General features: G+C 43.6%; 2 protein-coding genes across 3 annotated transcripts in view; both read right to left on the bottom strand.

The window, feature by feature from the left end:
• LOC109511841 (protein-glutamine gamma-glutamyltransferase 5-like) overlaps positions 1–4,599 on the bottom strand; it is a 7,556-nt gene extending 2,957 nt beyond the window's left edge. The window contains exons 1-10 of one of the 2 annotated variants that reach the window (XM_019863190.1): positions 4,347–4,599; positions 3,542–3,736; positions 2,812–3,048; positions 2,607–2,725; positions 2,175–2,303; positions 1,411–1,588; positions 1,169–1,304; positions 525–628; positions 203–442; positions 85–114 (exon numbers count right to left, since the gene is read on the bottom strand). In XM_019863190.1, the coding sequence (XP_019718749.1) occupies positions 85–114; positions 203–442; positions 525–628; positions 1,169–1,304; positions 1,411–1,588; positions 2,175–2,303; positions 2,607–2,725; positions 2,812–3,048; positions 3,542–3,736; positions 4,347–4,518 (1,540 nt within the window). In that variant the 5' untranslated portion in view covers positions 4,519–4,599. Of the gene's footprint in view, positions 1–84; positions 115–202; positions 443–524; positions 629–1,168; positions 1,305–1,410; positions 1,589–2,174; positions 2,304–2,606; positions 2,726–2,811; positions 3,049–3,512; positions 3,737–4,346 lie in introns of those variants that run through there. The other variant, XM_019863191.1, reaches the window with a different exon arrangement.
• Positions 4,600–8,989: 4,390 nt separating this feature from the next.
• Positions 8,990–14,205, bottom strand: e2f1 (E2F transcription factor 1). The gene is made up of 7 exons (XM_019862913.1): positions 12,987–14,205; positions 12,542–12,641; positions 11,583–11,802; positions 11,258–11,410; positions 10,373–10,487; positions 10,003–10,279; positions 8,990–9,467 (listed from the first exon to the last, which is right to left on the bottom strand). Exons 1-7 carry the CDS (start codon positions 13,236–13,238, stop codon positions 9,238–9,240), a joined length of 1,347 nt encoding a protein of 448 aa, XP_019718472.1. The 5' UTR covers positions 13,239–14,205; the 3' UTR covers positions 8,990–9,237.

Here is a 14,205-nt window from a genome sequence, read left to right as displayed (position 1 = left end):
CACACACACACACACACACACACACACACACACACACACACACACACATTTGTACAAAAGGTGAAAATGTTGACAGCCACTGACCTGAGTTTCCCATTCTGTATGTTTGGTCTTCTGTAAACAAAAAAAACAGGAAAAAAAACCCACTTAGCTAGTATGCTAATTGTACACTAATCTGCTCCCTCAATAGAACCTTTCCTACGTTTCTGTCTCTTGTAAGAATCCGTCAGATCCACTGGCACATCTGAGCCGATGCTCTTGGTGAAGATCAAACGTCCCACCCACTTGGTATCCACCTTCTTCCCCACCACCTTACCAGACCGCACTATCATGCGTACAATGTCGGCATCAACAGAGGCATAAACGAAGGCGGTGTCATATGGGGTGCCCAGGTAACGCCTTTGGATTGCCACCACTGGACAAGGACCGCACCGGTATGCTCCTGCCGCGGAAACATACTTGAACATATTCATTCCAGAAATTGCACCAGTAAAGTATATTGCCGTGTTAAAATATCCGCACACCTCCACTCATTTCTTGTGGGGTCGGGTCTACAACTTGCCAGCCGTCAAATCCGACACCGATGTCCGACCTTTTCATCCAGCACTCCACCCACACGTGGAAGTTCCTAGATGTGCATGTGAAAGTTTTATGGCATACAACAAATACATGGGCAGAATAGTAGTACAGAGCTATTCACAGGTGCTCCACAGGGCACCTGCTTGAGCTCACTTATTAAGAAAAGCCACTTCTCCAACACTTAAAAAAATAATAATAATAATTTATTGATTGATTGATTTATTAACCACAACAACAGCAAATTTGGCCATGGGTCAACCCAAACATGGACGTTTGTGGGATGCCACACCTGGATCTGGATCACGAGGGTTACTAGCATAGCCAATCCTAACATACAATGGTAGCATTGCATGGTTGACGACCCTCAGTCCTGTGCTGTTTGTTTATTTCACCGATGGCCACTGTCAAAGTAGAGATCGGGTGTTTCACACTATTCAGTGAGTGTACAGTGTAAGAAAAAAAACACACACGCAATGTCTGATTTCATTTGATTTGCATGTTCAAATCAAGAAAATCAGATCTAAAGAGTGCTTCCATCTCTGTGGTTCAGTTTGCAGAACATATATTTTTAAAATGAAGAGATACCAACCAAATACTGTCCTTTGACAACCCGAGTCTCTCCCCGGTGCTTGAATAAAATTCTTCAGTGATCAGGTTTCCATCACCATCGTGGGCTGCGTTAAACACTGTCACCACCCTGGAGGGAATCCCCAGCACTCGCATCACTGGACCAAAAAAAAAAGAAGGACCAAAGTATAACATCCTGGCTGTTGCGTGAACATAAAGTGCTAACAAATAAAAAATATGAATAAAAACATATTTAAATAGCACCTGTGCAGAGGACAGATGCAAAGACCCAGCACTGTCCATAACGCACAGGTTTGCCTTTGGATGCCATCCAACGGTGAAGGATGTCCGCACTGCCACTCCACTGGGTTGGCTCGACACCATCTTTGTAGCTGCCCTTCCACCTCCCCTCCAGAAGCCCCATGTCATCACTGGAGTTCACCTTGCGGGCGAACAGAGATTGCAATCCATTTGTTACATAAAGAGAAAACCACTTAGAAATGTTGATTCAAAGGGTGTTAAGAGAGAGAGAGAGCGCTATATGGGTAGGATAGCATATAGAACAATCACTTGAGTGGATTTCCTAATCTGACATCAACTTTGTTGACTATGCGAAGGCTTTCAAGAGCGTTGATAACACCACTCTTTGGAATCTCATGTCTCTTGTCTGCTGTGATAGGCTCCAGTTGCCCTGAGACGACAAGCACTCCAGAAAATGGCACTGACTCAAACTTGCTACTCCTCGCGACTGACTGAGTTTTGGGGGGTTGTGTTGTGCACTGCTAGCATCATTGATCAATACCTGATGAGTTTTCCGGCACATTGTCGTCGTCCAATAAATGAATCATGCGTCAAAAGAAAAAGAGTCAATAGAAATTGCAAAAGGATAATAACAAGCTGAAAGTTTGTCTTTGTGTGACAACTCGTGTGTCAGTATTCACAATGCCAGTAAGTTAAAAGTGTGAACGGGAGGGAACTCTTGTGTGCATATTTTTCTGCATATTTTGGTGGTGATTTTTGTGTCTCACCATAGCACAGATGATCCTGCTCAGGTAAGCCGGGTCTGCTCGTAGAACGTAGTCTTTGTGACTGTTGCTGAGGTGCTGCGGGCTGACCTGCAGCAGCTGAAGACACGCCTCGAGGACTCCAGGCTCATACTGTGAACACATAAACACTGACTGAGTCTAATATTTGCTCTCTTTGAATGGCTTCAATCCGAGACTGGCCGCCAGCCGAATGCAGGGCGCAAAGGGACTACCATTCGCACACACATTCCCGTGATGACATTTCCATTAAGTTTGACATTTTGCTCAAACCAAGCTAAAAGAGGCAATTACAGTTGTTGCCCTTTATGATTCGTTTTCTAACTGCGAAAGAAAAAAACATTGGGTGGGTGGGGGAAAGTGGACGTAGATTGCTGAATCTGGCCTACGGGTGTTCAGGCAACATCATAAATTTACCTGACCAAACGACCAGGGCCGCTGACTAACGCTGACGTCTGTCCCCATATAGATCACGCCATAATCACTCTTGACATACTCTTGTCGTTGCACATCCAGTGGCATGTACACCGGATCCTCTTAAAGAAAAGAAAAAGGTGCTCATTGCACTGCATTGTGTACTGTACACAAACACAAGATGGCCGAGTCACAGTCCAAGACTCACCCTTGAGCCAAGGGTTGCAGAGCAGCACAAATGTTCCTGCGGCGTAGCTGCTTTGTTCGTGTGCGCCCACTATGTGCACCAGGAGTTGGTATCGCGCCACGGAGGACAGCACAGGGGCGCAGACGTGGATGGTCACGACACGTTGACGTATGTTGCCTGGGTAGATTTGTGCTGACCAGCTATGTGGATCGGACCACTTGTCGGAGAAGTGGACCAACATTTTTGCTGACATTTCACCTGTGAGGGTGGAAGAAGAACTTTCACCTTTGTCCTCTGAACCAAAATATACTCATTTGTGGCCATGAAATAGGTATAATGTGTGTACATAATACTTATTTGCGTGTTTAACATCATTCCCATGGACAACTTGGAACGTCTGGGCAAAAAAACAAACAAACAAACAAACAAACAAAAAACATATAGAATAATCCTTCTTTACACATTTAAAAGCCTATCTAGGTAGCTAGCTAACTATCTATAAACCTACTTACCTCGCTAACTAGCTAGCTACTTACCTCGCTAGCTCGCAATCTACCTACCTACCTAGCTACCAACCGGCCTATCTATCTGAATGTTTTTCAAATGAATCACAGAGTATTTGTCACCAGCAATGATTATTACTTTATTCTTTGAAGGCCAATGTGAAGTTTAAAAAAAAAAGAACGTCAGACAGAAAGTGGTGGACTGGATTTGGTGCCCACCATTGTTTTTTGGGTGTGTACAAAATCACCTAGCAAAACCTGCAAGGCCAGACGCTCTGCTTTTGGGTTCCACATCCGTCTGTAAAACAGCAGAGTAACTTTGAATGGCTTCCCTCGCCGGACCACCAGGTGTTTGTCGCTGAGCCCCTGGGTCTCATGAGAAATGTGGTTTTCCTGGATCTCAAAGTTGACCAATTTCAGGCGTCTTTGGCCTCTGTTTGGGCCTGAAATGAAGACAGTTGTAAGGTGGAACACGGCAATTAGTTTTTTTCTCCGTTGGTTTGGCTCATTTGTTGAAACAAAAATGACATTCTCAAAATAATATGGACAGGCCCCCAAATATTTTCGTTTTCAAGCAATCAAAAATCATTGATTGCCTTGACTTTCATATAACAAATGTCACTATGGTGCAATGTCATTGAAACCTTGTCTGGGGTTTATAGTTTTGAAATATTTGAATGGGTTGCAAAAATACTTTATATACTCTGTATAATAAATAAGATTTTAAAACTAGTTAATTAGCAACCGAATAATGCAAAAAAAAAGTCAATGTGTGTCTTGGGTTTTTACACAAACTGTCTTGGCATTTATATTCACAGCACCTATCAATCAATCTGTGAATGCGCAAACACATCCGCTTGTTGAAATACATTTGCACCATTTTATCTGGAATGTTAGCAATGTTTGACAACACATGGCAAGTTAAAAACCACATTGTGTTTCATGTATAAAAGTGGATAAATGCTCAGCCAAAGGAACCAAGACACATTTTTTTCTTGGAGGACAAATGAAACAAAAACGAATGGTCCGGGTGGCCTGTAGTGTGGCGCTCACCTGTCTGTGGCGTGGCCTCCATGTTCTGACTGACAGCTCCAACAAGCAACAGCAATGAGTGATAAGAAGACTCCTCCCACCCTCTGATAACAATCTCACTTTTCCTCCTTTCCGATGAGCACATCAGCATAGGAATTGAGAAATATGATGTTAATCCTGAACAAACACTCATGATTCCCAGTGTGGTCACAGATGGATGCGGATGCTTTTACAAGAGCAGTAAAGAGCGCTAACATGCGCTTGCCGTGCGCTTCTGGTGCGCACGCACCCCCTGCTTGATCTGCAATACGGACTGAAGGAATGAACACGTTCCTGCTGTCTGGACAATAACACAAAAACAAACTTGTGCATTTTGTCTTGGCTACTAGCCAAGACACACCCAGATGATTATGAGTGTTTTTTTTAACCCTGACCCTAGTTGAAAAACCCTACTTGGAATTCCTCACCCTAGTTGAAAACCTTCCTTTGAAAGCCAAACCTGAGGTGAAACAAAACCTAACCCTAATTTAAAACCCTAATCATCACCATAATCACTGTTAGAGTGTTGAGCTAAAACTGACGAAGAGAGGGCAGCTTTTTTTTAGGTGTGTTGAGTTCAACGGCACTTATACAGTGATGGTATGTTGAATTTCTGCTCCCAAATCAAATATATAGGGCGGCCCGGTGGTCCAGCGGTGAGAGCGTCAACCTCACAGTGCAGAGGTACCGGGTTCAATTCCAGTTCCAGCCTCCCTGTGTGGATTTTGCATGTTCTCCCTGGGCCTGCGTGGGTTTTCTCCGGGTTTCCTCCCACATTTCAAAAACATGCATGGTAGGTTAATGGAGCACTCTAAATTGTCTCAAGGTGAGTGTGAGCGCGGATTGTTCATCTATGTGTGCCCTGCGATTGGCGGGCAACCAGTTCAGGGTGTCCCCCGCCTACTGCGCGAAGACAGCTGGGATAGGCTCCAGCACCCCCCGCGACCTTTGTGAGGATTATGCGAATCGGAAAATGGATGGATGGACGTAAAAAATATGCCAAACAACAGCTCATCTCTCGAAAACTCTGATCACGCCTATCTCAAGACACACAAAGAAATAAATTAAGGTCAGCAAATCCTACTCGGCTGACTTGAAATGTGGCAAACGTTAAGCTACATCAAACCCAATTTTTCAGTCTACGGCAAAGTACGAGGCCTCACCCAGACTACTTTTGGAGATTATATCCGAAACATCAGTACTCCAAACGACATAAGATGAAAGGGTTGTAGACCAAATCGTTTTATTTTTGTCAAATAAAAATAGATACAAAAGGGCAGGAAGTGTCCAAAATTCACCAAAAATAAAAAAATCAGGTACAAACTAACGACAAGAATAAATCCGAGAGAAATATTTGGGCATTTCAGGATGGCATTCAACTGAATTATTATTACAAAGAATCCACTTCAAAGCACTTTGAGCCAGGGTTGTATCCAAGACACAATCATTGAGGTATAACTATCTTTTTTTTTTTTTAAATCAAAAAATGCTGCATTCGCTTGGGCCGGCACATTTCTTTTCAAAATCAGCAATTTGGAAAACTTTTAAAATGTCAAGAAAATATAAACTAATACTGCCATCTAATAATATCCAAAAACCCTGCATGTTGCTTAACACCCTCCGCCCCAATCGATGAAATCAGGATCCATTCAGTGCATCTCTCATGTCTGCATTCCAATCAGCAAGTAGATGAAAGTACAATTTCACTGAACTTTTACAATTGCACATATGAATTTCGTTTAAACTGTAAATACACCCCCAAAGGAACAAATCACTTCATTATTTCAAACTCATCCAACATTATTCAATCTTTAAAATCAATGGCTTAGAGTCGTTGAAAAAAAAAATGGACTTGGGTGGACAAACGCGACAAGCTATTTTCATCCACCATCTTGGAGCGCCACAAAGAGAACAAAAACAGTGAATTGAGTTTTTCGGCACAAAGTAGAGGATAGGCTCTGCTAAAAACACTGAATGAGGGGCGGATGAGGGGGCGGGATCTGAAATCTTGCAAAATTGAAGCTACAGATACCATTTTTGGCCCATGTTGATATCTAGGTGACTCTCATCGTGACAACATTCAAAAAACATTCCAAACAAGACTACCGACAGTAAAAGGGGATGGGATTCAAACCCTGGTGGTGCTTGCCCGGTTTTAAAAGATGCTTGCACATGTGTATACATGTTGTTCCCAGCTGCTAAACTTCATACTTGCGCAATGTTAGTGAGAAAAGATGCATTTGAAGGTTTTTTTTTTTAAAGGACAGTCAGACATCCAAAACATATTTTATGCGCAATACTGAATGTGATTAAAGTGACTGAGAAATCCAAAATTACAAATGAGGACACGTTTGCCATCACTGGCAGATGCGCAAAATAAAACACGCTAATAGCTCACATGCAAAAAAAAAAAAAAAAAAAAACTCATACGAATCATTTGCATGGATCATGTTAAAAGTCCCTTCCTGGTACGAAGATCTGTACCACTTCTCTAGAACGTCATCAAATAATAAATATCAAATTCAATGCTGCAATAAAAGCTTATTAATTTATCCTCACGCACATCCTCCCCCCGTAAAGGAATAGGAAGGGGGAAAGCAAACATAAATTAGAAGACGCAAAATGTTTCGACGCAATTGGTATCTACAAAAGAGCGACGTTTTGCAAAGGTGGCCAATGGCTGAATAGAAAACACGTTTGTTATTGCTGTTCATTCCCCCTCTAAAAAAAACGATCGTGTTGTACATTGATGAGTGTACGGTATATGAACCACCACGTGACTACTGATCGCTGCGCTCAAGATAAGAAGACCCACTTGCAGGGTAAACAACTCAAGGCACCAATATGAATTGACATATTTTTAAGTACACTTATGAACAACAGCACGATTCTTGTTTGAAGAAAAAAAACACACACGCACGTACTGAACACTTTGAGGGTTGTGAACGTTCTTTGTGAACTAACCTTCCGGGACCATCCAACCTCGGCTAAACTCAACCAGCAACGTTCCCATGAAAGGCATATAAACCATGAAGATTTAGGGTAAACCTGCAAAATACGTTACGCCAGTTAAAATCCCTACAGCTCGCTATCCACAACGATCTTGAGGGCTTCCAGTGATTTAGACGCAAATCATACGGTAGATTTGTACGCAAACGCTTGTCAAGTCACACCTTGCGACGGGACAAGCCGCGGCGCCAGCTGCGACCACGCAAGCGCTACCAAGCCTGATGTGGATCCAAACTCACAGGTTACTTGCACATACCACCAAACAATAAAAACACTACACAAAAATATATATACACATAAATAATTTAAATACAGCTAAACCCGAGCTGAAGTCCAAACAGGAAGTGCCATAAAATTTTGGGGGTGATTTTCAATTAGAATCACAAAAGTTACATAAAAAATAAAATCAATATTGCCCATGTTGCTTGTCTAAAGTACGACAGTGGACCCTCGGAGGTTATAGTACAAAGGAGTATTACAGCTACACTGGGGGGGGGGATGAAATCTGGATGAATGTAATTTCTCAAGAATAACAAACCCAAATAATATACACAGCCTTAAGTTTTCTTTCTACACACGACTACTATGCTCCCCGGATTTGCTGGTTGTAATGTACTCAGTAGAGTGTGGGAAAAAAAAATTTTCACTCGGAGAAGTGGCTCCAAAAACAGGGCGACATAAAATCTGTGGCGACGTCCAACTGAACTGTCATCCAAATCCCAATGAATGTTTCAATTTCTTCTTTTGTTGAAAATCTACAATATTTTCCGCTGTATAAGGCGCACCTAAAAGCATTCAATTTTCTCCGAAACCGACAGCGCGCCTTACAATCCGATGCGCCTGAAATATGGATCAATATTCTGATTTCCTGGACGTAGTATTTTAAATGTTCTGTAAAGCGCTTTGTTACAGCTGCACCGAGGGGAAAGCGCTATATAAATAAAGCTGAATTGTATTGTATTCCCTTTAGCGTAGCTCCATCTAGTGGATGCATAACGCAACCGCCGCCACTAGCTTTTATTCTATGCGCCTTATAATGCGGTGCACCTTATATATGAAAACCGTTTTCACTGAAGGTGCGTCTTATACTCCCAAGCACCTTTTAAGTGCTGAAAATACGGTAATTATGATCCGCAAAGTAATTTGTATTTTATTGTTATTATTCAGAGAATAGCTTCCGTGTACAGAAGCAATTACAACTACTTATAATTACAAGCATGTGCAAGGTATAATTCACGGATAAACTGCATTTCCGTTGTCTAGTAATGTAAGACACTAAATCTGATATTTTTCATCCAACTGATGCCGTAGCAACAGATATGATACGGTAACATTTGCCACGTTCTGGAATTCACAGTGAGTAGCAAAAAAACCCCATTTATCCTAATACTTCTCGAATGTGTGCGAAGTTCAAGACAGCAAAAAAAACTCCATGGGGTAGTTACAAAAAAAAAAAAACATTATTGATAGATTTGTAGCATTAGATATTAAATAGCTTCAACACAGGGATAACAGTAAACGGCTCTACATTGTGACGAATTTTGTTTGTCCCCTAAACCTGTGTACAGTGTAAGATCTCCCTTCTATTTCTGATATTTCTGCCCCCCTCCTTTTTTGGGGGGGTGGGAGGTGCATTATTCTCGAGAAATTACGTTGCCCATTACAGTGCGTCTCAAAGTGTGGTGCGAGTGTGCACAAACTTAAATGCTATTTAAAACCTCACCTGCACTGTATTTCAAAGTTTTATAATGGTGAACCGGTTCTATGTCAAACAAAACAAAAAGGTGGAACCTCCGAGGGTCCACTATACTAGTCTGCGCTTCCCCACAGCCAAAATCCCCCCACCCCCCTGCCCAACCCTTGTCTAACTCTCCCCCAAAACTTGTGACAGGTCACCAAAGTCACAATCGAACAGTTCGGTGATGCCCGAGTCGCTCCCCAGGCCAAAGTGGTAGTCGGGACTGTGTGGTGGAGACAAGTTGATGAAACCATCCAGCGGGAGAGGGAGGCTCTCTCCGTGGAGGAAGTCCGTGGAGAAGTCAAAGTCAGCCATGTCCCCCAGGCCTGAGAACGGGTCGCTGTTCAGAAGGGATTCTGCCACAGAAACAAAGAACACCACCTACTTCTTAAAAATATGGAACTCATTGCCTTTGACTTTTTTCCTGGGCTTTTTTTTTTTTTTTGCATTACAAAAAAGTGTGAGACAAAAGAATTTGAGGAAGTAGGATGTATACGGACTCGCATTCACAGTAGTAAGACTGCAGCGCCACCACGTGAGTGTTCCATTATTATTATCATATACAGTGGTTAACCTCTGAACAAATTCACATTTCACCCGCCAGATACAATGGCAGTGCGATTTTGTCTTGGCGTGGTATTTGTTTTTGCAAGTGACTAGACTCACATTATTGGGAATTTTTGGGGGTATTACAATGAAAATCCAAACAAAGGTGACTACTGTTCAGGAATGGATTTTGTGTAAACGTCTGTTGTACTTTCTTTCAAGGACACGCGTCAACATTATGCACGCACCTAAAAAACAATCATTTAATCTAATTTAATATTCATCTAAAATCGTAAACTTCCACAAACAACCTGGCTGAAAACAGAGGAGCTCGTTGACACGTACCCGTTTGCCCACCTAACAACAACGTCGAGGACTCTGGCTGAGATGCCGCTGTCGCCGTGGACGACGTGGACACAGGGGATGACGATGCAACTTCCAAAGTTGAGGAGCTTCTGCCTTTGCTGGGTGTCGACCGGCGGGCCGGCGCGTGCGCCGCGCGGTCAACGCTCGCTTTCAAGGGACTGCTTCCCGTTACGGGGCTGCAAACCCCGGAGCTGTCGTCTGGGCAGAGGAAGACGTCGATGGGACCTTGCGTGCTCTTCAACGACACCTGGTAACCCTTGCGAGTCACACAAAGAAGGCGAAAATTGGCGGATGCGATTTTTTTCCCCCGCCCCGAAAAAGTGTTTTGATGAAATGTTAGCGCGCCAACCTCGCTGGGGTCTGAGACTTGCATCTGGGTCTCTGGTGGAGCTCGGATCACCATGACCAACTGGTCCGAGGTATCAAACGACGTCCTCAAATCTTGGCAGCGCACGTAGCCCAGCGTGACAGACAACCATTAAGGAGCAAAATGGTCAGAAGACTCCCGCGTGTACGTGTACTTTATATGTCAATGGAATTTTTGAAGGACCAGAAATAATAAGAAAATAAATATTGGCTGACGATTAGCTTTGGTTGCAGAAGTACCACGACACAAATCTCCACTTTGCTGGAGTTTCCGTGCGGTCACCTCGTGAATAAATTCTCAGCATTTGGCGACTCAAGTGAAGCATAAGGCTTGTTCTTCGCCGAACAGCAGCCGAATCCCATCTCCATGTTCAGAACCAAAACCAGAACTTGTTGATCATTAATATGAGAGCTTCCTATATTGAACCTTAACACGGAGCAGAAAGACGTAAGAAACTCTCTATCTTTTTAAAATCAAATGATCTTTTTTTTCATCAGTATTTCAGAGAAATTGCGCTATGGTTGTTGTCGTAAATAATCTACTTCTATCTGTGCATACTTACAAACACCCTGCAGTATTGAAACTAATTTACACCTATTTATTTTGACACCTTCCCTTCTCACTGTACTCTCCATGGCACACCACAAAAGGTCCCCAGGGGGTCATTCTTTGGACACCACTGACATAAGAGCATCCAGAAATACGTGCTTATTTTCCTCCTTTCGGGCTGCATATCCTCAAATGGTATAACGCCGCGTCAAAGAAACCGACCTGCATCAGCCACGTAACGTGATCGTCACAAACGTCTCCATTCCAACATGGCGGCATCGGCCCGATTCATCCAAAACTTGGCAGTCGAAAGGATATCTCTTGCTCTGCGGCTCGTCTGTCAGCAAACTGAACTGAAGATTGCATTTGGAGATGAGATTGTCGAGCCGCTCCTCCGCTGCGGTGAGGTCGCACACTTCCTTCCGCAGGTCCTGCTGGAGGGCCACCGAGTCCCCGTCCACGCGGTTCCCGCTGTGAAGGATGAGCAAACACGCGTTCTTTGGTTTACACCACATCTTGGATACGTTTCTATCTAAAGTCAGACGCCCACCGAGCGACGAGGCTGAACGAGACAGAACGGGGGGGGGATAAACCAATTACAGTCTTTGTTAAGGAATTTGCCTTCTATTTGTTTTCCACTCACAGCCACTGGATGTGGTTCTTGGACTTTTTAGAAATGAGATGGATCCCTTCCAGGACGTTGGTTATGTCGTAGATGCGCCGTTTCTGGACATGCAGGACCTGCGAGGCCCAGTTCAGGTCCACCACGCCGTCAGCTGACTGGGACAGGAGATCCAGAAAGCGCTTGGTGGTTAAGTTCAAGGAGGTGTCATAGCGAGACTTTTCCGTAAGGGTGCGAGGAACTGGGAGGAGAAGGAACACAAAACGTCACCGTGAAAGACTGTCCTGACCATTTCATATCCCACCTAAAATCTTCACATTTTGGTTCATGTGAATTTTCAATTTTTGTTATTCATTCAGTATTGCTGAGTGATTAAAAAAAAAAAAAAAAAAAAACAACTCAACAACAACTAAAAAAATGTCCGATGTACTCGCCAACCTCTTTGAAACCGATTCATTTCGTGATTCGGTCATTGTTTTCCATTGTAGAAACAGATGTTGGCAAAAGTCTTATTTTGATTTAACACAGCAGTTAAACTGTCTGTTTTTGTGAAGAAATATAAAAATTGGAGAAGAATGATGAGAGGTTAAAATTAGCGCATTTGAACAATTCTATGGAATATCTTAAACGATTACAGGTTTATTAAAAAAAAGTTGTCGATTAATTTGATGATCAGTTGTCAATTCATCTTGAAAGTTCAACTAAAAATCCAGAAATCTAAAAAAAATCAAATGAAAAACATTCATCTGTAGGTACCGTTAAAAAACAAAGATGCCCCTATTTTTTTTTTTTTTTTCGGACCGCAACCCAATTTTGGGTCCCAACCAAACCAGTTGAGAATCACTGCTTTTAGTCCAGTGACGGCTCTAGTAATGACAGCGAGTCCGGTTTGTCGGGAACTCCAATCATGGGTGAATGAACACACATGAGAACTGACGTGAACAATAAATTTGTGTGCACGTGCGTGCGCGTGTATATACCTCTAGGAGGGGCAGGTGTGGAGGGAGGAGCGTGGCCTGAAGACGGCCGGGTCGTGCTAACATACTGATGGTCGCTGTCCAGGTCCAACTTCCTCTTAACCTGAGTAAACAAAAAATAAAAAAAGAGGGGGAAATAACAATGTGGTGAGGATGAGGAGAAGGGGGAAAGCGTCTATTAGCTATGTGACGGCCTCACACAGTGTCATGCTGGCCCAGGACCATCCAACCACCATTAATGTTGGATCCTGTGTGATGCCGTCACATGTGGGCAAGGAGAGCAATCTATTTTGCTTGTGCGTGTGCTTCTGAGAAATAGTGATATTTATGTTTGAGTGTGTGAAATTCCATAGCTTAACAAAACTTTGCAACAATTCTCCACACTTTGAATTTCGGTAACACGTGACCTTGATGGGCCAACCCGACCACCAAGCCTGCAAGCCCTCACCGATGGCCTTCCGAGGGACGGCCTTCTCTTGTCTTGGAAGGCCACATCAGCGGATCCCTGTGGGGTAGCAAACAGCAAGATTTCTCCCGTGCTGGAAGGGGCTGCGTCTGGGTGGAGTCCCTCATTGCTGGGGCTGGTGATGATGACTATTTGGTGGTCCTGACCAAGAGCAACACCTCCAGAGTTGAGCAAAGTCTCAAAGTCAGCCAACAGATCCTCTGACGTGTGGCCTGTTATCAGAGTCTCTGACATGGCAGGAGTCTCTCACAGTTTGCTATGCCAGAACGAGATTCACACTAACTCAACAAGTCCTCCACTTAAAAGGTTCTCGTATCTGTGAACAAGATGCCGCGTGATCGTTTGACTTCAAGTGTTCTTGAGCAACTTGTGGAGACTTTTTGGAGAAGTTCCTCATGAGTGTATGACACCCATATTGTAATCCTACTTCCGAGTGAAATTGCAGGACGTGATGTTCTACCAAGTGTATTTGACATACAAATAATGATAAATACGTACCAGCTCGGGAAGCCAGAGTTGAGGTTTAAGCACACAAAGCGGACGAGGCAGTAAAAAGAGCAGATGGATAGCGAGCTAGCATGCTACCCTTTTGTTTTCACCTGTGGTTGTCAGCACGAGACCAGGCCCCGCCGACAGGCATGCTAACGAGGAGCTAGCCGCATGTTGGGACGACACGAAAAGTGCACAAACACGAGGCAAAGTCGCCGTTTACGTTTTAGGAGCAACAACACAACGCCTGACACGGCAGCAACTTGAATGAGATGACGAGTAAAAAAAACTTTGCGGCGGTTTTCCAGAAAGGGTCGAAAGCGCTGTGCGGCACTAAGACAGTTGCCTTCACCCCCACCAAAAGGCTTCCGTTATGTTCGGACCATTTTAATAAAGTGTTCGTTGAGTGGGACATTAATAAATGACGTCCTACATGAGAACATAGAGTTAGTCATATTAGCATGCTAGCGATGTCATTAGCCCCAACCCCCCTCGGTTTGTTGGGGCATGCGGGAAGATGTCCGACTAAATGCAGATTTTAAAAAAAGACAGAAAATGAAGCCTCGCGTAAATTAGCAGATCCGCCAAATCAACATATGCTCGGCCACAAGAAGGTCACGGCGGGTGCAGTCCATTTCTAAAAAGATCTCCGCTGCCCTGTTGTAGTCCGTAATTGTTGTTATTGTCCCAGCTGATCCAGGTCCAAACAAGG

This window comes from Hippocampus comes, unplaced genomic scaffold (genome assembly GCF_001891065.2).
Source record: "Hippocampus comes isolate QL1 unplaced genomic scaffold, H_comes_QL1_v1.1 scaffold1, whole genome shotgun sequence".
In the NCBI taxonomy this organism is placed as follows: Eukaryota; Metazoa; Chordata; class Actinopteri; order Syngnathiformes; family Syngnathidae; genus Hippocampus; species Hippocampus comes.
Note: the sequence above shows the minus strand (reverse complement) of the source record. Positions and strands in the feature narration are given on the sequence as shown.